Below are 24437 nucleotides of genomic sequence, written 5' to 3' on the forward strand. Positions count from 1 at the left end.
ACACACACACACACACACACACACAGCCAGTTGTGCTGAGAACATTTTACTCCTTCTAACCCCCGACTCCAGATGCATGTTGGAGCCCAGTTCCGGTGGGGGCTCAGTCCTCCGGAGTCCAGAAGTCAGGGCTCAAGGTGGGGCATGGCAGCCAATGAGGCAAGATTGGGGCCTTTTTTGTCCTTGAAAACCTGTTGCCCAGAGGCAGCCCCAGGCTTCCCTGGTAGCTCAGATGGTAAAGAATCCACCTGCAATGCAGGAGATAAGGGCTTGATTCCTGAGTCAGGAAGATCCCCTGGAGAAGGGAATGGCCATTCACTCCCGTGTTCTTGCCTGGAGAATCCCATGGACAGAGGAACCTGACGGGCTACAATCCATGGGGTCACAAAGAGTCGGGCACAGCTAAGCGACTGACACACTTCAGAGGCAGCCCTGGCCCAGAAGAGGGTGCAGTGATGGGGCTCATCAGAGCAGGTGAGGTGCTGAGCCAGTCCTTCTTCAGTAGCCGTCAAGTTGGCCAGTCTTCTAGAAATGGGTAGGGAGCCAGGGCCCATTTTCATAGCTGAGGGTCCTTGGGGGCTCCATAGGAGCCCAACAGATAGGCTTGTAGACAGCGGATGGAAGTGACCAGAGGTTCTAGCCAGTACCACAGGCAATCAACTCCTGCAGTGGAGGTTACCATCCCAAAGAACAATCCAGAAGAGTGGGCTCAGAGTTCAGGATGGTTCCTTGAACTCCCACAGGGTCCTGGGAGGAGGGAGTGACTCAAGTCAGGCCCCGGGCCCAGAGTGTCCCGGGTGGGGCCTAACACGGGAACAGTGTCTGTCCTTGGGTGTGATGTGGAGGTCTCGGAAGCAGAGCAGCTCCCAGGCGTGAGTAGATCAGTCCTCACGGAGTGGGCGGAGGAGGCCCAGGGTGAGGCCAAGTGGCAGCAGAAGGATGGGTCCCACCAAGCCCTGGGCTGGGGCAGAGCTGAAACCCGTGTAGTGGCTGCAGAGGTGGCCATCGGGCTGGGACTCCTTCATTTGGGGCACCACCTGAGGCTGGAGACTTGCCACTTTGTAGTGAATCCAGGAGGCATAAACGGAGGTCAGGGTATAAACACCGGGCCTGTTAGGGGCCCCACAGGCATCACCCCAGCTTACGATGCCTGCCAGGTACCAGCGGCCTGCAACTGGGCAGGAAAGTGGGCCTCCAGAGTCACCCTGAAAAGAAAATCCACACAACAGCTGTCAGGATGGGACCCCAGGCCTTCAACCATCCAGGCCAAGCCCCCTTAAGCCCTCATCTCCCAAGACACACCTGTCTCCTCCGTTCACCCGGACCCCCTGCATTTACCTGGCAGGCATCCTTGCTCCCGTTCACGTAGCCAGCACACAGCATATCCTGGTTGATTAGGTGGGGCTCCCCAGGCTTGGCATTGATATTGTACAGGCAGTTACAGGTCTCACGACTGATCAGCGGTACCTCAAGTTGCTGCAGTGGCCGGGGGTTCGGGAGGCTCACTGTGGGGGGCAAAAGATGCTTACCCAGGGTCTCCTGGCCTGAGTCAGCTCCCCTCTGTGTCTCTAGACGTCAGCCCCATCCCTTACCTGAGGGGGCCACATGGCCCCAGCCAGTGACAATGCACTGGAGGCCATTGGGGAAGGAGGTGTTGGCTGCGGGGAGGCAGATGGGCCGGATGTAGCGGGAGAAGGTAACGGAGCTGCTGAGCTGGAGGAGCGCAATGTCCCCCATGGAGCCCTCGTGGGAATAGGTCTCATGGGAAATGACCTGGGCCACCCCGCGGACCTGGGTGTCAGTACTGTAGTAGTCCAGTTGGTGGGCGCCCAGCTTGACCTCGTATTCTTCTATCTTGTTGTCCCTGCAGACAGAGGGGTGAAGGCAGAGCAGCTGACCTTTTGGGTCCCACTCTGCATCCAAGTTTTATCCTGTGATCTGTGACCCCTGGCCTTCACTCCTGACAGATCTTTAACAGGCTTTATTGATACCCCCTAGATCCAACCCAAGAACCCCCAGTCTCTGACCTACATTGATCCCCGAATCTTGACCCCCGCCCCACCCCATTTCCCCACCCTGCCCCCTACCCCATGGGTACCTTGGGAAGCAGTGAGCAGCCGACAGCACCCACTGCTCGGACACGAGAGAGCCGCCACACACGTGGGTGCCGTGGTGGTTGATGCTGACCTGCCAGGGCCACTGGCCGCGAGCTGCATCGGTACCACCTGTGATACGTGCTTGAGGGACCATACCACAAGAGGCTGCTGGGAGAGGAATGGGAGGGGGTCAGGACCTCTGGAGCCACCAGACCGCTTCCTAACCCGATACAGCCCAGGAAGTCTGGTTTGGAGCTTCAGAGGTGAGTTCACAGAAGCCAGTTAGGCTTTGTCCCCAGCCCCCAGCTCACCAGTCACCTGCTGTCCTTGGCCAAGTGGCTCATTAAAGGTCTCACTCAGCTTCTGTCCTCTCAGGCCTTCCTGCCTTCCATCTGATCTACTCCTTACATATCTGGCCAGTTCACACCACTGCTTAAATCCTTCCCTGGCTCCACTCTGCCCTTAAGAGAGATTTCAGACCTCTCATGGCACTGCCATCCACTCCAGCCATCCATCTGGACACTCACGTCGGGCCACACACTAGACCTCCAGACTTTTGCTTACTCAGATCACTCCACCTAGGGTAGCCTTCCTCATCCCCACTTCTATTTGAAATGTGAAATGGTGATACTTTGGCCCCCTGATGTGAAAAGCCGACTCATTGGAAAAGACCCTGACGCTGGGAAAGACTGAAGGCAAAAGGAGAAGGGGGCAGCGGAGGATGAGATGGTTAGACAGTATCACCGACTCAATGGACGTGAATTTGAGCAAATTCCAGGAGACAGTAGCTAGAGCAGCTGGGCGTGCTGCAGCCCATGGGGTTGCAAAGAGTTGGACAAAACTTAGCAACTGAATACAACAACAACTTCTATTTGCCTATGGAGGTGGTTCAAATACCAGTCCCTCTGAAGTCTGCCGTCGCCCTGCTGGCTGGGATAGGTGATGCCTCAGAGCTCCCAGGGTCTCTGCTTCCTGGACAGGGCTGTTTGCATTCTCACTGTCTACTTCAGCCAATCAACTTGGGCGTTCCCTAGGGGCAGAGACGAGGGCAGACTCACACGTCCCCAGTACTGGGCACAGGACTGGGCACACAAATGGAGTCGTGGATGTGTTGAACAAATGAATAGGACATCCTGGATCCCAGGGTGTGAGCATCTCATTTCATTTCCAGGGCAGCCCCACCCCTGTGAAGGCCACTGTTTGGAGCAGGACCCAAATGCCCTTCACAAAGTCACCTTCTCAGGTGCAGGGAAAACCACCCAGGTAGGCTCCTCCTCGTCTCCTCATAAAAAAGACAATAGCTACCATTTAGAGACCAACAGTCCAAGCAATGCCAGGCCCTGAAGGGGCTTTCACTTCCTTTATCTTCCTGACTCCTCAAGCAGCCCCAGGAGGTAGACAGAACTGACTTCATTTTATTTTGGCCTGCGCTGCATGGTCTGTGGGATCCTAGTTCCCCAACCAGGGATCAAACCGGGCCCTTGACGGTGAAACCACAGCGTGCTAACCACTGGACCACCAGGGAATTCCTTCAACTTCATTTAAGAGGTGAGGGGACTGACCGCGTGAGACATAGCCAGTACATGGTGAAGCTGGGACTGCCAACGAGACTGACCCTTGGTTTGTCCCCCTCAAAACAACCCACCTTTGGGCTCAGACCTGACTTTAAATCCCAGCGCTGACACACACTGGCTGTGTGCCGTTGGGCAAGTCACTTTTCTGCCCCTCACTGTCTTAAAGATTGAGGCTATCGTCCCCACCTCAAGTGCTACCAGGGACCTAAATAAGACCAGAGGAGTGGACGAAACAGCTTTGCATAGGGTCAGGTGCTCCAATGCGCCATAGAAATCTGAACCCTTGGCCCCACCCCTCACCTTCTCCTCCCCCATTCCTCCCGGGTGAGCCTCACCTTCAGCTCCAACGGCTCCTGGAGGGAGAGAGAAAGAGGGAGGGGTAAGCAGGGAAGCCTCTAGAGCTCAGACCCCAGGCCCCACCCCCCCAGTCTGCTGCTTCTTCTGGAGGCTTCCCCATCCTCTACCCCAGCCCCAGGAGACCAAAGCTGGGGAGACAGGCCAAGAGCCAGTGAGGCTGAAGACGGGGGTTCTTGAGCCCACAATAAGGGACATACCCCCGAAAAGGGTTATACCCTTGGCCCCAGTGGACCCCCCTCCTCTCCTTCCCACCCTCGCCTGCCCCCTGCTCCCCACCCGTGCCCACACTCACCTATCCCATTTTGGAATAATCCAAGCAAAAGCACAGTGATCACAACCCTCCGGGCCATGGCCCAGGACCAGGTGCCCTGAGCACCCAGGGGAAGGGACCTCACAGGCAAGAGGTGGGGGGTCAAAGGCGAGCTCCAGGTGTTAGGATCGCAGAAGACAGGAGAAACAGGTGTCCAAGGCTGGCTTCGAAGGCAGGAAGCGGGCGCAAGGGAAATGTTAGGGTCTCTGCAGCCGGGCGGTGAGGACCGGTCTCCAGATCGCCCTGGGTACGCACCGACCTTCCTTCCGGAGTGGCAGCTTCCAGGAAAGGGTGCCTACCTGTCTGCCCCGCCCCTGGTCCCGCCCCCCTGCTCAGCTCCGCCGGCCTCTCTCACCAAACTAGGCTCTGTGTGTGTGTGTGTGTGTGTGAGAGAGAGAGAGAGAGAGAGACAGAGACAGAGACCCCTAGGCTGTGTGTGTGGCGGGTGGGAAGGTGGGGTAGCTGTTGCTTAAGCAGCCTCAGGCAGGGCTGGAAACCTGGATGTCTGGATTCCTGACCCAACTGCTCTTGGGCCCGGGTCTTTCAAGTCTCCCATACCTGTTAAGCCCCCTCAGGGCCCGGTCTGGCCTCTGTTATTTTAGGCCATTTCTCCCTCCTTCCCTCCCCTCCTGAAGCCTCGTGTCTGAGCCCCAGGACACCCGGTTCTGCCCCGGGGCTAGGGCTCTTTCAGGCCCTACTGTGGAGCCTGCAACCTCATCTGCATGTGGTGAGGTGTGGTGACATGTCCGGGGATGCTCATCATTCCATACATATTTATTGAGAGCCTAATATGTTCCAGGTACAGGAGACAAAGTGGACATCGTCCTGCCTTCCCTGAGCTCATGGTGAAGTTGAGGTGACAGACCTGAATCACAGGATGACACAAGCAATTACAGAATAACTTCAGGCGATGCTTCAGATGGAGAAAGAAGCAGGGGGCGGGGGGGGGGGGGGGGGGGAGGGGTGCCCTGGAGGCCATTGACAGGAGCCCAACCTAGGCTGGCATCAAGAAGGGCTCCTCAAGAAGGTGCCTTTCGAACTGAGACCTCAAAGGGTTTTGAGAAGGTGTTAACAAGGCAAAGATAGGGAAGGGTGGTCCAGGTGAAGGGTCCTCAAGTGGAGGGTGCAGGGGCCCATGTGCCTGGTCTGGGGAATCAGGTGCATCCTCTGTGACTGTAGAAATTCAGGCAACTGGGAATGTACTGACTTCGAGTTTTAGAAAAAGAGAGCCCCACCTGCCCACCTTCCTTCGCTGAGAGGAGGCATCTGGCTCTCTGAGCCAGGACTTTAGGGCCCAGGCTGGAGGGCAGGGAATTCCTTGATTGGGAAAGGGGATGAGACTGACTTGGGAAGGAGTCTAAGCCGAGGTGGAGAAGGCAAGACGCTGGACATGGTGGGTGGGTTTGGGTAGAGAATGGGGCATATTAAATGTTTATGGAGGATGACATATGTATGACTGACTGGGCATGGGGGACAGATAGGGGTGTATGTCCCCATGTGGACAGATTCAAAGAGTATTCTCTTTGGGATCTGGCCTAAAGATAAGCCAGATAAGCTAAAGATAAGCCAGGTGCCAGAATTCCCTGATGGTCCAGTGGTCAGGACTCTGCACGTCTACTGCAGGAGGCGGTCAGGGTCAGGTGATCCCTGGTCAGGGAACTAAGATCCCTGAATGCTAGGTACATAGCCAAGAAAAAAAAAAAAAGCCATGTGCTTTAAGAACTTCTGTCCAGGGACTTTCCTAGTGGTCCAGTGGTTAAAAACCTACCTTCCAGTGAAGGGGTGCAAGTTTAATCCCTGGCCAGGGAATCGAGATACTACATGGTGTGGGAACAACTAAGCCCAGGGGTCCCATCTACTGGAGCTTAGACCTCTAGAGTCTGTGCGCCATAACTAGAGAGCAGTCCACGCACCACAGCGAAGAGTCTGTGTGCTGCAGCTAAGATCTGGCACAGCCAAACAGAAAACATCCTCTGTCCATCTCATCAGTCCCTCAATCTTTCAAGAACTTCCAGCTCTCCTGTAGGTCTCCCCCTACCCTCTGCCTAGCCAGCCCTCTGCTGAATATGAGTGACTCAGGCATCTGCAAACGGTGACTCCAGCCGCAGAGGTGCCCTCATTGGGGATAGCCCCCATTGCTACCCTTAGCGGCTGGTTTCCACCCCAAGTAACCCTCCTGCCCCATATGGGTCTTCCTTTGCTTTTATTCTGTGCTAGAACATCATCTCCTCTAGGGCTTTCTCCTGACCACCAGACCATGTGTTCCCCACCATGCTGGGAGCATTTCATGGGCTTGTCAAGGTCCCAGCCATGTTGCTCCAGTGGGTGTAGGGATCATAGTTCCCTGATCAGGGATGGAACCCACACCCCCTGCAGTGGAAGCACAGAGTCCTGAGTTAGCTGGAGTTAGCCAGGAGTCAGTAGTCAGCAGGAAACGTGGTTGAATTAATATAGGGAGCTACACTGGCTGTGGCTTCCCTGGTGGTTTAAGACGGTAAAGAATCTACCTGTAATTCGGAAGACTGGGGTTGGATTCCTGGGTTCGGAAGATTCCCCTGGAGGAGGAAATGGCAACCCACTCCAGTATTCTTGCCCAGAGACTCCCATGGACAGAGGAGTCTGGTGGGCTATAGTCCATGGGGTTGCAGAGTCAGACACGACTGAGAGACTAACACACACACACACACACACACACACACACACACACACACACACTGGTTAGTTATGGGAAGAGGCTGTGAGATGTACAGATGAGGGACTCATGATGGGGTCCAGACCCTAGGGGCTTTGGGCAGGACGTGGTGGTCCCTTGAAGGGTACAAGCGTGGTGTGTGCACGAGGACTCCAGAGGCATACACTCTGGGACACCATTCATCAGGGTGTGTATGTGGGGGAGGCTCCCTGTGGGTGCAGAATATGACAGACAGACCCTGGACTCCCAGACCCCCGGACTCTGCCGCTGACCCTCAGCCTCAGTCCTTCTTGCTCTCGAGGGGGAGGGGCAGCAAGGCCAAGGCTGAGGTGGCCAGCAGGTGTTGGGGACGCTGATTCCACTGGGGACGTGACACACACCCAGCTGGCCACGCAACCTCCCCCGCCCCGGGGCAGGAATGAGGGACAGCTGCCACCTTATCGGAGACACATTTCCTGGTTGCCCACAGCCTGACTCAGAGGCCCAGGAGGGAGAGGCCCAGCCCTGGGGCCCCCCCTTGGCCCCCTCAGCCTGCCTCCAGCCGTGCCACAAGGCCACGTGTCTGTGTTTACATGTTTATTGTCCACTGGCTCCCGCTGCCCTCAAGAATGCCAGAGCCCGAAATAGCTGGGCACTGAGGCCCAATTAACCGAAGCCGCTGCAGTCTAGGTGGGTGGAGCACTCCAGAGGTTCTGGGTAAGGGAACGGGAGCCAGTTGGGCTACATTCCAGCCTCACTGGGCGGGAAGTGGAGGGTGGAAGGGGGTGGGGAGGTGAAGGGGAGGTAGGCCAGGGCCCCGGGCCGGGAGGGGTCAGCCCTCAGCCCTGGATCAGGGGGGTCAGAAGCAGCAGGAAAAGAGCAGCCCGCGGGGAACCTGAGGCCCTGGCCATGTCAGGGGGACAGAGGTCGCTGCCTTCAGTGAGCCAGTGGGGGAAGCCGCTGGGGGGCAGGAAAGGTGCCTCCCCCACTGTCTGGGAGATCCAGGCCTCTTCAGGGCCAGTGGCCGCAAACAGCTCCCGGCTGCCTCGAACAGCCATGCCCACGAGGACCCAGGAGCCTCCCTCAGTCTGGCACAGGAGCGGAGGTGCTGAGGTCACCTGCAGCATCAGGGCCAAGACCAACAGGGGCCCTTACTCTTCCTTCCAGTTCCCTGCGCCTCCTAGGACCCAGTCACAAACCACTGTTCCTCTCCATCCTCAGGCATCTTGGCCCCTGGTCTCTCCCGAGGTCCAGTCAGAAAGCACTGCCTCTTCTGATCCAAAACCCAGTGCCTAAGAATCCCCACCCTGCTCTCCCCCTGGCATCCGGCTGCCCAGCACAGCCTCTGTCCTGACCAGGCCAGGATACCCAGGCCCCGTACCTCACACCTGTCCTCTTGCCCCTCTGCATACAGGACACATAGAGTCCCAGGAGGCAGAAGGCCTTGATAGAGGCAGTGACAGAGTCGTGGCGTCAAGATGGAGACAGCAGCAGCCACAGGGACTAGAGACAGGAAGGAAGGTTGTCCCAGGCATTGCGACATCCTGTCCCTTTTCGTCCCCAGGATCCAGGGCTCTCACCTCGGTCTTGGGGGTCCTTCCAGCCCAGTACCCAGCAACTGGCCCCCAGGGGGGTACCCCCTGGGTGAAGGCAGATGGGCAAGGCTGATGGGGAGGGCTCCACTCGGGAGCTCAGCTCCAGGAGGGCCAGGGGGGGCCGCAGCCCCAGGTGCCGGGGCAAGCGGATGCTGATGACCAACCGGGACACCTGGTGGCTCTGGGGGAGAGGGCTGGCCCCCCCCCGGCCCAGGTACACTTCAATATAAGGCACCGTTGTAGAGCCTGGCCTGCAGAAACAAGGTCCAGGGTCACTTCCTGATCCCCTCATTGCTGATAAATCCTTCCCAGCCCAGGGGAAAAAAGTGAAGTCGCTCAGTCTCTTTGTGATCCCGTGGATTGTAGCCCACCAGGCTCCTCCGTCCATGGGATTCTCCAGGCAAGAAGAATACTGGAGTGGGTTGCCATTTCCTTCTCCAGGAGGGATCTTCCCGACCTAGGGATCAAACCCAGGTTTCTTGCATTGCAGGCAGACGCTTTAACCTCTGAACCACCAGGGAAGCCCAGCCCAGGGGAAAGGGTGGAACAAATGTCCAGGGTCACTCCACTAATTCCTTCAATTAGTCCTCCTTTGATATCTCTCTTCTGTCTCAAAACACTTCGAACAATTTCCTGGTGCAATAAAAGATCTAAAGGGAGAACAGCCTGCTACTGTCCTTTGGCCCCTCTCCCAATGTCTCCCTCTTGCCAGGAAGATGGGTGAGACCCACCTGAGGACACAGTGAGTGGCTGCCAGAACCCAGCCTGGGGCCACGAGGATGCCAGCACAGACGCGCTCTCCAGCGACATGCACCTCTGCCAGCCAGGGCCACAGGACCCCCATCAGAGCTGGCTCTGGCCGCAGGCCACAGGCTAGGGAGAGGAGATGACCCCCTCAGTGGGGACCCCACAGCTGACCCTCAAAGTCCCTACCATGGATCTAAGCACTCCCAGGAGCCCCGAAGCCCCAAAAGCCCCTCCTCACCACCATTCTCTGTGTGAGGGGGACAAGTTTTTGCCTCAGTCTCTTCTCCCTCAGGGCCCCAGTCCCAGGCCAGCTGGTCCTCCAGGTAGGCCCCCCGAGTCACATGGCTGATCCATGGACCGTGGGTCTGCAGTGGGTAGAAAACTCTGGGACGCAGGCAGTCACTGGGGAAGTCTCTGATTCCAGCCAGGAACCAGGTCCCCTCTTCCCGGCACAGCAGGCTCCAATGAGAGTAGTTCTGCAGCAAGAAGGTGTGTGTGTTAACAGCCTTTATGCGCGTGTCAGTTGATGAGGGGCCATCAAAAGTCCTGGAGCTTCCCTGGACTCGAAACTGTACCGTATTCGGACATAAGAAATCCCACCTCCTCCAAGCCAGGCTCCAACACTAATCTGAGTAAGAAGGCTGCCCTCACTTTAGGATTCTCTTTAAACCCAAGAGGAGTTTAAAAGTCCCGCGGTCTTGGCGGGTCTTGGCCCGCTCCCCAGAAGGCTTCCAGGACCAGGCTCCGCCCCCAGCGCGTCCTAGTCCCGCCTTAACCCCGTCTCCACCCCCAGAACGCGGCTCCCGGTTCACCGCCCCTCCAAGGCCCCGCCCACGGCCCGCCCCTCCGTCTTACTCCAACTCTTAGACCCCGCCCCCGCCGCTCACCCAGCAGCTCCCCTCCTCCTCCTCCTCCTGGTAGGCGGGGCAGAGCGCCTGCGGCGGCTCTCCCGGCGGCGGCACTGACGCCCCCTGGCGGCCATACAGGCAGTGACACCACCAGGCACTCAAGAGCTCCGCCTCAAGCAGAGAGCTGGCTCCGGGCGCGGGTTCTGCGAGAGAAAGGGAGGGAGCCAGCGCTCCCGCCGCGTCCGGCCCCGGGTCCGCCCCGCCCGGCCCGTGCCGAACCCCAGCTCACCCCCGCGGCCCCAGCGAGCCAGGCGGCAGCGGCTCCCTGGCAGGAAATAGTGTTCCGGGTGGGGTAGACACACTGGCCGCGGGGCCGCGCTCAGGTTCACGGGCGCGCGCAGCTGCAGCAGCGCCAGGTTCGAGGCATCGTCCCACGAGGCGTTCTCGTGCGGCACGAGGCGCGCCACCTGCTCCGCGCGCGGGCGCGAGGGCAGTTGCACGCGCCAGTAGTCCAGGTCGCTGGGCTGGCGGTCTGAGCTGATGTGACTGCGGGATGGGGAGACTGGGGACATGGGCTGGATCCTGCAAGCTCAGCTCTAAACCTCCACCCTTGGCTTAGAGTCTGGGTCTCCAGGCAAGATTCTGCATCCCTGACCTGAGAACTGTACACTCAGGCTCCCTCCCCCACCCCTCCGCCCAATCCTGGGTCGAATTTTTATTACCCCTCTATTTGCCCCAAAGAGACTAGGACCCCGAATTTTGAGCTGGATCATACACCTCCAAAGGGACCCCACACCCCTACCCCTATCCTACCCAAGGGAATGGCTGGGGCCAGTTAGATAGTGTCTCAGACTGAGCAAGAATCTGCCCAAGACTGGGTTTTCACTCACCCTGGAAAGCAACTGGCAGGTGCCAAGACCCAGCTTTCAGACACCAGTGCCCCATAGCAGGGTCTGGATCCTGGGACCATCACCTGGGCTTCCCAGGGCCAGGCCCCTGGCCTCCGGGTTTTCCCACACTCTGGGGGGTGAGAGGCCTGAGTCAGAGGGCCTCCTGAACCCCAGGCAGTTTCCGCCTGAACTCAGATCTCCCAGATCCAGCTGACATCTAGGGGTCCTGCCTTCCTCACCTGGAAGGGCGATGGTGCAGTTCTCATTCATGGGCTCGGGGAGGCCTGACTGGGCCTCCGGGGGCTGGGTGGGGAAGGCAGGCCCAGGGTCTGAGCCTGACACCTGTTCCCTTATCCATGCCTCATAGGGAGCCACAGCAGTGAAGACTCCTGGACGGTTCCTCCGTCCACAGCCAAAGCCAAAGCTGGTGATTCCTGCCTGGAACCATCGGCCACCTTCCTCGCAGACCAGGGGTCCCCCAGAGTCTCCCTGATGACAGATGACTCAGTGTCACTGGATCAGCCCAGGGACCTACCAGCTTATCCTGGACCACCTCACAAAGGTTCTACACCTCTTCTTTTTGGTCCTACACACAGCCACCTTCTCCTGGAAACCTACATTGACTGGGCCTCATCCTCTGTGATCCCTACAGCTCTAAGCAGGGGAAAGCCTTGTAGAACAGAAAGGCTGAGAAGGAACCAAAGCCAAGAGCACCAAGCTAATGCAGTAAAGGCCATGCCTGACAGGCCTGCCGGTCTCATTCAGAGACAAATGATTCCTCAATAAATAGTTAAAGCCTGTCTTTGGTTTCTAAGCTGTTAGAATTCCTTGTTAAACTGTTAAAGTAAATCAGGCACTTCGCTGGTGGTCCAGTGACTAAGAGTCCTTGCTCCCAATGCAGGGAACCCAGGTTCAATCCCTGGACAGGGAACTAGATTGAAGATCCCAAGTGAAGTAAGAACGCGCGCAGCCAAAAAAAAAAAAAGTAAATCAGAGATGTCAGCATTCAGGAGGAAAAGGCTGTTAGAAAAGCACCAAGAAAGGATGGTTTGTAGGTAAGTAAGGAGGAAGAACTACAAGAAACATACATTAAAACAAGGGTTCTGGCACCATTTACTGCTGGGCCATTGTCCCTAAGATATGACTATAATCCAGGTCAGGCATCTCTGTGACCTGAGGAGGGATACAAAGAAAGCTCAGAATTATTCAGAACTGTGCTGTCCAATATGATACAAGTGTTAGCCCCTGTGGCTATTTGAATTAATTGACATTTAATAAAATTAAAAATTCAGTTCCTCAATCACACTAGCCACCTTTCAAATGTTCAATAATGTATGGGAGAAACCAAGACAATATTGTAAAGCAACTATCTTTCAATTAAAAATAAATAAATTTTTTAAAATGTTCAATAGCCAGTGTGGCTAGTGACTATAATGCTGGACAGTACAGACGGAAAAACATTTCTATCATCATAAGTTTTATTGAACAGCAGCACTGGTCTAGAGGAAGTTGAGTTGTTGGCAACCCTGTTCAAGAGGCAGGGATTATGTCCATAGGTCCTGAAACTTCATAATTGGCTTCTGTGCCATGCTTAGTAGTCCAGTCATGCTGACTCTTTGCAACCCCATGGACTGTAGCCTGCCAGACTCCTCTGTCCATGGAGTTCTCCAGGCAAGAATACTGGAGTGGATTGCCATGCCTTCCTCTAGGCAATCTTCCCAACCCAGGGATCCCACATTGCAGGCAGATTCTTTACCAACTGAGCCACTAGGGAAGCCCAAGAATATTGGAGTGGGTAACCTATCCCTTCTCCAGGGGAATTCCTGACTCAGGATTGAACCAGGTTCTCCTGCATTACAGGCGGATTCTTTACCAGCTGAGTTGCCAGGGAAGCCTGAACAGAAAGGTCCCACCAGGACATGAACTTGGATCACTGGATTCAGAGTCCAGAGTGCTCACCATTATACCACGAAACCCCTTTTTTCATAATTGGGAGAGGCCCTGAAAATCATCAAGCCTGAATTCCCATCACCACCATGCATGTTTGAGTGCCCTCAAAAATGTATGCCATTTGAGGGGCATTTCTGGGGAAAATGGTTAAAATATAGCATGTTTTGGCCTTCAGCCCCTTATCCAGAAAACTCCCTTCTGTGAAGGATTAATTCACTTTTAAAAAGAACTATTTGTTGAGTATCTACTAAGTAACAGGTGCTGTGCCCTAGGCTACGGTATGGGATAATTGCCTGGAGAACCCCTTGGACAGAGAAGCCTGGCTGGCTACAGTCCATAGGGGTGCAAAGAGTCAGACATGACTGAAGCGACTTAGCACGCATGCACAAGGACCAGACCTTGTTCTAAATCCTTTTCGGTGGTGGTTTAGTTGCTAAGTGGGGTCCAGCCCTAAAGATCCCATGGACTATAGTCCTCCAGACTCCTCTGTCCATGGGATTTCCCAGACAAGAATACTGGAGTGGCTTGCCATTTCCTTCTCCAAGGGATCTTTCTGACCCAGGGATCGAATCCGTGTCTCCTATTGCAGGCAGTCTCCTGCACTGCAAGTGAATTCTTTACCACTGAGCCACCAGGGATCCCCACAATACTTTTTACATGTACAAATTTATTTAATCATCACAACCTCCATCTCCATCTTTCTGATGAGAACGTCTGCACAGAGAGGTTAAATAACTTGTTCAAGGCCATACAGCTCATAAGCAATGATGCTAAGCTTCTAACTGGACATCCACTGCACTAGACTGCCCATCAATAAGAGTGCCCATTTGTTGAGCCCCAAGTTCCGTCCATTTGTATTCCTCACATCGATCCCACCCGCTGGCAAGCTTGCCCTCTTTTTGCGGATGAGGTTCAGAAATATGAGAGAGGGAGGAGTAGTCTATTCTTCATACTGCTTCCTACTGGTTAGGGCTCTGCCTGGTCCTGCAGGCAGGTGCAGGCACCTCCCCTCACCTGGCAGGTGTCCCTGCGGCCTTCCGGGTAGCCGGCACACAGCATCCCCGGCAATAGCTGGAAAGTGAGGTTGAAGGGGCCAGGCCGGCTGTAAAGACACTGACAGGCAGCCTCTCCCAGCAACCTGAGCTCCACTTCTTGTAGCACCCAGGGGAGAGGCAGGGGGTCTGTGGGCAGAGCCAGAGAAGAAAGCAGTGAGGCAGGGATGCAGCCCCCTCTTCCCCAGGGCTTAGCCTGGTTCCCTCTGGGGCCCTCTCGGACATTGTCTGTCCCCATGCGCCATGGCACGACTCAACGCACATGAGTCTGAGCAAACTCCGGGAGTTGGTGAAGGACAGGGAAGCCTGTCGTGCTGCAGTCCACGGGGTCCCAAAGAGTTGGACACGACTAAGCGACTGAGTAACAATAACGGCTAGGTCCCCTCCGACTGCCTCCAGGACATCGCTGTCTCCTTGCGCCATGGCATTTAAACCCACCATATCCAAAATCAATGTCCCCTCCAGCCCTTCTCTGCTCTTCTTCCGACATTGTCATCGCAGAAATGGCCCCATCAAGTACCCGGGGGAGGGACCCACCTGGTAGGCTCCACCCCCCAATCACCCACCTCCCGAGGCACCCCCTTTTCCACTCACCCTCCTCCTGGACGTCCCCCCAGCCGGTGGCCCAGCAGGCGGTGCCGTGAGCAAAGCGGTGCGAGGCGCGGGGCAGGCAGACGGGCCGCACGGAGGGACCCAGCCTGGCGGGCGAGGCCAGGCGCAGCAGGGCCACGTCGGCGCCCCGTTCCACGCTGCTGTAGTTGTCCGGCACCAGGATGGCGGCCACCGCGCGGACGTGCGCGCCGTCCAGGGGCCCGTCCTGCGAGTGCACGCCCAGCACCGCCGACCACTCGGCCGCGGGCTCCAAGGTCCCGTTCCTGCGCCGTGGCGGGAAGGGGGTCAGGTGGACCCGAGGGAGCGGGCAGACCCTCGTGGGGATGGGGGCTCGGAGTCAAGGAAGAGGTGGAGTCAGCCACCCCGGGAGGGGCGATCGGGGTTGAGCTAACTTCCTAAAAGGGGGAGGAGCGAATGCGATTTGGAGGTGTTGGGGCGGGGAACTGGAAAGATGGAATTCAGACTCGGATAGTTGGTGGGGATAGTTGGCGAGTCCGCTGGCTGCCTCCCCAGATACTCAGAACCCGGATACCCCTCAGAGCACTTAACTTCAGGAGGGTGGGGAGGCAGGGGCGGCCGAACTTCAAGTTAACCTTGAGTCCGCGGGGTCCAGCTGCTGGTCAGGCTCGGCTTTTTGAAGGAGAGGGATTGGACGTGCGCGAATACTCACGTCACGAAACAGTGAGCAGCCGAGAGAACCCAGGAAGGGGCGATGAGGGAGCCCCCGCAGATGTGGCCCCCGCCATGATGCAGGCTCACCTGCCACGGCCAGGTGCCCGGCTGAGAGTCTGAGCCCCCCACGATTCGGGCAGAGGGCTCGGGGCGACCGCAGTCTGCAAGGGGGTAGGGTGGAGGTCATCGCCCGTCCCTGTCCCCAACGCCGGAGGCCCAGGTAACTCAGGACAAAGCCCCATCGCCCACTCCCCTTAGTTTGTCCCCTGTCCCCCGCGGAAAAAAAAACAACCCAGAAGTTCTGCACTTCTAAGTTTCTGATCACTTCCACCTCTCTATCACCTTTCGTTGTTGTTCAGTCTCTTAAGTCCTGTCAGATTCTTTGCGACCCTATGGATTGCAGCACTCCAGGCTCCCCTGTCCTCCATTATCTCCCAGAGTTTGCTCAGATTCATGTCCATTGAGTTGGTAATGCTCTCTAACCTCATTGCCTAGCCAACCTTAACTTCCTTTAAGATCTGAGGTTCCTCCCCACCCCCATTCCTTACCCAGATCTTCAGGTTCTTCTTGAGTAGGACTGAGAGCTGGGAGTCAGAGGGGCAAAGAGAGGAAAATACTGGTGACCTCCAGCTCTTGACAATGCCCAGCTCCCACCTTCCTGCTTTCTTCTTCCCCAATTCCTTGCTCTGTCAGCCGCCCTGCCAGCACCCAGGCTACCCGTCCCATCTTTTCTGCCTCTGCCGGTGATGTTCCCCTAGTCGTACTGCCTTACCTGAGTCCTGGAAGGCTCCCGGGATGGGGCTGATGGCTGGAGAGATGGAGGCAGGAAGAGGCTGGAGACCTACAGTTATGATGGTGTGCCCTCCCTGGCTCCCTCCCCACAAACTTTGCAAGTACTCCATCCCCCCACAGCACCCAGACCTCCATTCCCCCTCTTCTCATAGGCTATTCCTCCTGCCCCTCCCGGCACCTCACTTCCATCTTCTTCTGGTGTCCTCCTCTGACAACCTACTCCCCAGGTGGACCCCTGGAGCCCTGCTTTCCAGCCCCCCAGAGGCTTTGACCCAGGCCCTTTGCAGCCATGCCCGGTCCCCTGAGCTTACCAAGGATCACAAGTAGGAGAAGCAGGTGCTGGGACATGGTCCGTTTGAGTCAGCTGGAGGCACGGCGATGGGTGAAGATCCACTCCCTGCCACACAGCTCCGTCTCTGCCTCGGCACCCCGTGACTCCTGAGGGTCCAGAAAGAGCCCCGCCCTCCCTGGCTGGAGCCCATCTCTGGGAATCTGAGTGGATCTGGGGCTGGAAGGAGGAAGTAGGGAGCCTGAAGGCCCCACCCAGAGTCCCGTGCGCATCTCACATCTCTAGAGGCCCGGGGTGGGGGTGGCAGGCAGAGGTCCTAGCTCTGGACACCTACTGGGTGGGGGAGGGAGGAGCAGAGAACCCCCCAGGGGGGAAGGGGAGGACGGCCAGAGGCGGGGAGGCCAAAGTTCTGGGTCCCTGGTGAGGTAGGACTGCAGGTCAGCAGTGGCCCTTGGGACCGGGAAGGTGGCCCCTCAGAGGCGTGACTCACTTGAGACTTCATCTCTCTTTGGGGTGCGGCTACCCCAATGGCTTGGCCTTTTCTTCTCACACAGCTCTGGTTACTGGAGTTGCTGGCCAGGTCTGGGACGGGAGCCCTAGGGAATTCAATCCCATCCCAACAAAAGGATCACAGATTCCGGCAGCTTGGGGCAGGGCAGAGGATTCTGGGAGGGGGCTGGGCAGGTTGGTAGGGCCCGAAAAAGACTCTAACTTTCTTTGTGTTAGCGTAAGTACTCTCGGGTGTTGTGCCACTTACTTCGTATGACCTTAGGAAAGTCACTCAACCCAGGTACAGTAGGAGTCGACTTAAGAAATACGATGCTTCAAAGAGGAATCAAGGACAGTTTAAGGAAGGAACTATTTATAGATGTGTAGGCAGGGAACTGGGCAACCATCAGGGATGGTGAAGCACCTGGGGGCCAGTAATATTGGAGAGCCCCTCCTGAAGAGGCAGAGAGAGGGAGCAGATATTAGAGCTGGGAAAGAGAGCTGGGCTGTAGGAGAGGACCAGCCAATAGGAGTGCCTCAGGGGAGGAACAAAAACCTTTATCAACCAGTGGCTCAGCAGGGAGGGAGTTGAGGAAGGAAAGTCCCCATCTCACTCTTCTCCTACCCTCTGGTCACCTGCCGGCTCCTCCCATTACCCGAAACCTACCGGAAGTCAGAGTGCAAGACAGCCCATGATGTGGCCCAGAAAGGTCATCCTCTTGGGGGGACAGATCAGGATGGGGAAGTATGGGGAGTGGAAATGGAGGGTCACACAAACCATACCCACACACATACATCTATTTTCTTATCAATAATATAAACTAATAATACAACTAACAATACTTTCTTTGTCCAGGGACTTCCCTGGTGGTTCAGGGGCTAAGACTCTGAACTCCCAAAGTTCAACCAGGTTTGAAGCCTGTTCCGGGAACTAGATCCCACATAACCCCAACTCTGGGTGTGGATTCTGCAAAGAGTTCTCATGATGCGGCTAAAAGATGCTATGTGCCGCAACTAAGACCCAGTGCAGTCAAATAAATAGATATTAAAAAAGATAGTCAATTTGTCCAATTTTCCTAGAAAACAGAGCTCTTCGGTTCAGTCCAGTTCAGTCGCTCAGTTGTGTCTGACTCTTTGCGACCCCATGAACCGCAGCACGCCAGGCCTCCCTGTCCATCACCAACTCCTGGAGTCTACCCAAACTCATGTCCATCGAGTCGGTGATGCTATCCAACCATTTCATCCTCTGTTGTCCACTTCTCCTCCTGCCCTCAATCTTTCCCAGCATCAGGGTCTTTTCAAATGAGTCAGCTCTTCGCATTAGGTGGCCAAAGTATTGAAGTTTCAGCTTCAACATCAGTCCTTCCGATAAACACTCAGGACTGATCTCCTTTAGGATGGACTGGTTGGATCTCCTTGCAGTCCAAGGGACACTCAAGAGTCTTCTCCAACACCACAGTTCAAAAGCATCAATTCTTAAAAAGAAAAAAAAAAGCATCAATTCTTTGGCGCTCAGCTTTCTTTATAGGCCAACTCTCACATCCATACATGACTACTGGAAAAACCATAGCCTTGACTAGACAGACCTTGTTGACAAAGTAATGTCTCAGCTTTTTAATATGCCGTGTAGGTTGGTCATAACTTTCTTTCCAAGGAGTGTCTTTTAATTTCATGGCTGCAATCACCATCTGCAGTGATTCTGGAGCCCAAAACAATAAAGTCAGCTACTGTTTCGACTGTTTCCCCATCTATTTCCCTTGAAGTGATGGGACCAGATGCCATGATCTTACTTTTCTGAGTGTTGAGCTTTAAGCCAACTTTTTCACTCTCCTCCTTCACTTTCTTCAAGAGGCTCTTTAGTTCTTCACTTTCTGCCATAAGGATGGTGTCATCTGCATATCTGAGATTATTAATATTTATGCCAGCAATCTTGATTCCAGCTTGTGCTTCATCCAGTCCAGCGTTTCTCATACAAAGTATGATGTACTTTGCATATAAGTTAAATAAGCTGGGTGACAATATACAGCCTTGACATACTCCTTTTCCTATTTGGAACCAGTCTGTGGTTCCATGTCCAGTTCTAACTGTTGCTTCCTGACCTGTATACAGGTTTCTCAAGAGGCAGGTCAGGTGGTCTGATATTCCCATCTCTTTCAGAATTTTCCACAGTTTGCTGTGATTCATATAGTTGAAGCCTTTGGCATAATCAATAAAGCAGAAATAGATGGTTTTTTTTGGAACTCTCTTGCTTTTTCAATGATCCAGAGGATGTTGGCAATTTGATCTCTGGTTCCTCTGTCTTTTCTAAAACCAGTTTGAGCATCGGGAAGTTCATGGTTCACATATTGCTGAAGCCTGGCTTGGAGAATTTTAAGCATTACTTTACTGGCGTGTGAGATGAGTGCAATTGTGCGGTGGTTTGAGCATTCTTTGGCATTGACTTTCTTTGGGAGGTCTAGGCAAAGCCTAAGTACTTTTGATTTTTTGGGAGGTACAATCCCAGGGTGGCAAGAGTTAGGGAAAATGAGACGTGATCAGGGAGAGGAAATGCAAATACAGAGACCTAACAATTGACTGGATTCAACTGATAATTTGCTAAATTTAGCTAATCCATGGTTGGCAATGAAGGTAAATGAGGTGGTGTGAAAATTAATAAAGGGAAACCTCACTGAAATGGAGTTGGGAGGCCAAAAGGGGGAGCTCTCACGCATATACTTTGTTACTGTTTTCCAATCACTCAATCATGTCCGACTCTTTGGCACCCCTCAAGGACTGTAGCCCACCAGGCTCCTCTGTCCATGGGATTTCCCAGGCAAGAATACTGGAGTGACTTGCCATTTCCTTCTCCAGGTGATCTTCCTGACTCAAGGATCGAACTCGGGTCTCCTGCATTGCAGGCAGATTCTTTATGATCTGAGCCACCGGGGAAGCCCCATGCAAACACTCCTTGATGTCTATACAGGTCCCAACCAGAAGAGATACTAGAGTACTTTGCATCTCCAGCAGAAGGGGACACTACTTTCCTACTCCCCAGCAAGAGGAAGAAAGATTTTCGTCCTGCCTGGCAACAGCTCAACCAGTGAGAGTTGATTTTAATAAGAGTGTCACGCTGGGCAGTTTGTGAGATTTTAGTTGGCTGACCAGGGACGGAACCCGGCTCTCAACGGTGAGAGTGCAGACTCCTAACCACTGGACTGTGTGGAATTCTCCTTAGTGTCTCCATTAATAGGATACAGCTGGATTCCCATATCTGCTTCTGCATTCAGTCTATTGGTTTATCATTGTCAACAATCCTTTGGAAACCTACACTGTATACTTGATGTCATGAAAATAGTTCTGCTCTTGGGCATCCCTCGAAAGGGTCTTGGGGTCTCTCCAGGGGTTACCAAGAATACTTGAGAAATGTTGCTTAAAGACAATAATTCTTAAAAAAAAAAAAAAAAAAAGACTAATTCTTGGACTTCCCTGGCAGTCCAATGTTTAAGACTCCACGCTTCCAATGCAGGGGGTGTGGGTTCAATCCCTGGGCGCAGAACTAAAATTCTCTGACACAGGATGTACCCCCTCCAAAAGACAATAATTCTTACCCTTTCCCCAACCCAAAAGGCCTGAGGAATAGAACTTACCTCTCTAAATAGGACAGGAACTCACCAAAGCAATGTATATCATGGGAAGTAGAGGGAACATTTTTCTCTAGGGAGACAGATTAGAATTTCAGGGAGTGCAAGTGCAGTTTGCAAAAGCTACCCTGATGATTCTGATAGTTCCTCCACCCCAATATGCCCTAGCTTGAGAATCACTGCTCTAAGTTTCCTAAAAGCCAATACAAAGAGGGAAAACCAAGCGACTAGGACAGAATAGAAATTTCTCCTGTAGGTCCTCATGGAGAGGACACTTTGGTGTAAGGAAATCTCCCCCAACAGTATCATTCTGGCAAAAACAGCAAGGAGTTTCATAAGGTTGACTTTTATAGTACTGCAGAATGTCAATTAATAGCACCGTGATCAAATAGCATCAATAAAATAATTATACGGGGATGCCTCTGGTAAGAGAGGCAGTGGATGGACACATGGTTCACCGCTGATGTGTTTGGTGGACGGGGAAAGTATAGGTCACCTAGTGTGTTAGTTTTCTACTACTGTACTATACATTTAGTTGCTTAAAACAACACAAATTTGCTATGTTACAGTTTTGAGGGTTAGAAGTCTGACAGGGGTCTCTCTGGGCTAAAATCACCAGGTCATCAGGACTGAGTTCCTTCCCGGAGGCTCTAAGGAAAAACCCATTTCCTTGCATTTTCCAGCTTCCAGAGGCTGTATTCACAGCTCATGGCTCCCCTCTTCCATCTTCAGAATTAGCATTGTAGCATCTCTCTGACCCTTTTTCTGTCTTCACATCTTTCTCTCTGACCAAAACCAGGAAAGGTTCTCGGAGTTTAAGGATTTATGTGATTTGGGAGGATGTAAAGAAAGGGGAACTCAAACCCTTGTGCCCTGTTGGTGGGAATTAAAATTGTTGCACCATTATAGAAAACAGTATGGAGGTTCCTCAAAGAATTAAAAATAGAACAACTGAGCTACTGGGGCAGCCCAGAACTACCATATGATCTGTCAATTCTCCTGGTATTCATCCAAAGAAAGTGAAAACACTAATTGGAAAAGGTATATGCAGACTTCCCTGGTGGTCCAGTGGACAGACATGGGTTCAACCTCGGGTCTGGAAAGATTCCACATGTCTCGGGGCAACAAAGCCCCTGCGCTGCAACTACTGAGTCCGTGCTCTGGAGCCTGTGCTCTGCAACAAGAGAAGCCACCATAATGAGAATCCCAAACACCGCAACTGGAGAAAGCCTGAATGCAGCAACAAAGACCCAGGGCAGTCAAAAGAAATAAAGAAATAAGTAAAGAAGAAAAGATATATGCACTTCTATGTTCACTGCAGCATTATTTACAATAGCCAAGATATTCGAGCAACCCAAGTGCCCATCAGTAGATGAACAGATAAAGAAAATGTATATATATATAATTTAATTATACACAGTGGAATATTACTCTGCTATAAAAATGAATGAAAACTTGCCATTTACAACATGGATGGACCAAGAAGACATTATGCTTAGTAAAATAAGCCAGACGGAGAAAGACAAGTACCTTATGACGTCATGTAGGCTGCCTCTGAAATGTGTTAGTCACTTAAGTCATCTGACTCTTTGTGACCCCATGAACTGTAGCCTGCCAGGCTCCTCTGTCCATGCAATTCTCCAGGTGAGACTACTGGCGTGGGTAGTCATTCTCGTCTCCAGGGGCTCTTCCTGACCCAGGGATCGAGCCCAGGTCTCCTGCATCTCAGGCAGATTCTTTATCTGAGCCACCAGGGAAGTACAGCTATACTATGTACTAGGAACTAAAACAGTGTTGTAGGTAAATTATACTTCAAAAACAAAACGTCTCATAGAAGAAGAGATCAGGTTTGTGGTGACCAGAGATTGGGTAGAGGTGGGGAGAGTTGGATGAAGGTAGTCAAAATAAACTTCCACTTATAAGATAAATAAGTACAAGGGATGTAATGTGCAACATGATAAATATAATTAATAGTGCCCTGTGTTACATATGAAATTTAGGAGAGCAAATCCTGAGTTCCTATCCCAAGGAAAAGTATTTTTTTCTATTTCTTTAATTTTGTGTCTATATGAGATGATGGATATGTTCACTAAGTTTATTGTGATAACTGTTTCATGTGTACATTATGCTGTACACCTTTAATTTATACAGTGCTATATGTCAGTTATATCTCAATAAAACTGGAAGAAAAAAAGATTCATGTGATTACACTGGCCCCACCTGCACTATACAAGACCATTTCCCTGTCTCAAAGGCCTAACTCTCTCTTTTTTTTGGCTGCACTATATTGCATGTGGAATTTCCCCGACCAGGAATCGAAACTGTGCCCCCTGCAGTGGAAGTACAGAGTCTTAACCACGGAACCGCAAGGGAAGTCCTCAAAGTCTCACTCTTAATCATATCTATAAAGCCTCTCTTGCCATGTAATGTACAATATTTAGCTTCTGGGGTATTAGAGTGTGAACCTCTTTGGGGTCCATCATCCTGACTATCACAGCCAGAGAAGTGGTGACCACTATGTCACTTATTTTTCCATTGTATTCCAAGATCAATATTAGGAAGTCCCAGATATTCAATGGGGAAATTGAGACTCACATGGCACTCATATTAGGCTAATGTTGGCCTAATTTTGTACTTCTTGACCATGCAGGCTATGAAAACATACTGACTCACTCCAGGCATTTCGGAGGTTGGGAGGATGGCTTATGAAACAGCTAATACACACATGTGGGAAACTGTATTTATCTTTTTATTTTTTTACTGCACTGGGGCTTTAGTTGTAGCACGCGAACTCTTAGTTGTAACATGTGGGATCTAGTTCCCTGATGAGAGATTGAACCTGGGCCCCTTGTCTTAGCCATTGGACCACCAGGGAGGTCCCAAGGGTGTTGATTTTTATGATATGACTGTGTGTCTTATTTGCAGTGGAAAAACTCTTGTTTTAAAGAATTGGAAATAGATGGGAAAATAGATGGGAAAGAGGAGAGTGAAAAAGTTGGCTTAAAGCTTAACATTCAGAAAACTAAGATCATGGCACGTGGTCCCATCACCTCATGGGAAAAAATGGGGAGACAGTGGAAACAGTGTCAGACTTTATATTTGGGGGCTCCAAAATCACTGCAGATGGTGTCTGCAGCCATGAAATTAAAAGACGCTTACTCCTTGGAAGGAAAGTTATGACCAACCTAGATAGCATATTAAAAAGCAGAGACATTACTTTGCCAACAAATGTATGTCTGGTCAAGGCTATGGTTTTTCCAGTGGTCATGTATGGATGTGAGAGTTGGACTGTGAAGAAAGCTGAGCGCCGAAAAATTGATGCTTTTGAACTGTGGTGTTGGAGAAGACTCTTGAGAGTCCCTTGAACTGCAAGGAGATCCAACCAGTCCATCCTAAAGGAGATCAGTCCTGGGTGTTCATTGGAAAGACTGATGCTGAAGCTGAAACTCCAATACTTTGGCCACCTCATGCGAAGAGTTGACTCATTGGAAAAGACCCTGATGCTGGGAGGGATTGGGGGCAGGAGGAGAAGGAGACAACAGAGGATGAGATGGCTGGATGGCATCACCAACTCCATGGGCTTGAGTTTGAGTAAACTCCGGGAGTTTGTGATGGATATGGAGGCCTGGCGTGCTGCGATTCATGGGGTCGCAAAGAGTCGGATACAACTAAATGACTGAACTGATATTATATTATATATTGTTATAATTATAATTATATTGTTTATATAGTAATATTATTATATTATATATTATATTATGATATAATATAATTATATAATATATTATTTACACTATTTATATTGTATATAATATATAACACATACATTAATATATTATATAACATATATTAATATATAATATATGTTATATA

General features: G+C 52.7%; 2 protein-coding genes across 3 annotated transcripts; both read right to left on the minus strand.

Annotated features, from left to right (window-relative positions):
• Nucleotides 1-34: 34 nt before the first annotated feature.
• On the minus strand, nucleotides 35-4634 carry PRSS8 (serine protease 8). 2 transcript variants are annotated; one of them, XM_065924716.1, is made up of 6 exons: nucleotides 4320-4634; nucleotides 4006-4023; nucleotides 2099-2261; nucleotides 1593-1864; nucleotides 1339-1505; nucleotides 35-1205 (listed from the first exon to the last, which is right to left on the minus strand). In XM_065924716.1, exons 1-6 carry the CDS (start codon nucleotides 4375-4377, stop codon nucleotides 882-884), a joined length of 1002 nt encoding a protein of 333 aa, XP_065780788.1. In that variant the 5' UTR covers nucleotides 4378-4634; the 3' UTR covers nucleotides 35-881. The 2 variants fall into 2 exon arrangements, with proteins under 2 accessions (XP_065780788.1, XP_065780787.1); XM_065924715.1 differs by having other exon boundaries at nucleotides 2099-2264.
• A 3213-nt stretch (nucleotides 4635-7847) lies between these two features.
• Nucleotides 7848-16514, minus strand: PRSS36 (serine protease 36). The gene is made up of 15 exons (XM_065919303.1): nucleotides 16478-16514; nucleotides 16147-16182; nucleotides 15923-15958; nucleotides 15373-15535; nucleotides 14685-14965; nucleotides 14053-14219; nucleotides 11328-11577; nucleotides 11089-11218; nucleotides 10488-10744; nucleotides 10238-10401; nucleotides 9589-9826; nucleotides 9335-9476; nucleotides 8589-8854; nucleotides 8390-8511; nucleotides 7848-8126 (listed from the first exon to the last, which is right to left on the minus strand). Exons 1-15 carry the CDS (start codon nucleotides 16512-16514, stop codon nucleotides 7848-7850), a joined length of 2568 nt encoding a protein of 855 aa, XP_065775375.1.
• Nucleotides 16515-24437: the final 7923 nt, after the last annotated feature.

The sequence above is a fragment of the Muntiacus reevesi genome, chromosome 2 (assembly GCF_963930625.1).
Source record: "Muntiacus reevesi chromosome 2, mMunRee1.1, whole genome shotgun sequence".
Taxonomy (NCBI): Eukaryota; Metazoa; Chordata; class Mammalia; order Artiodactyla; family Cervidae; genus Muntiacus; species Muntiacus reevesi.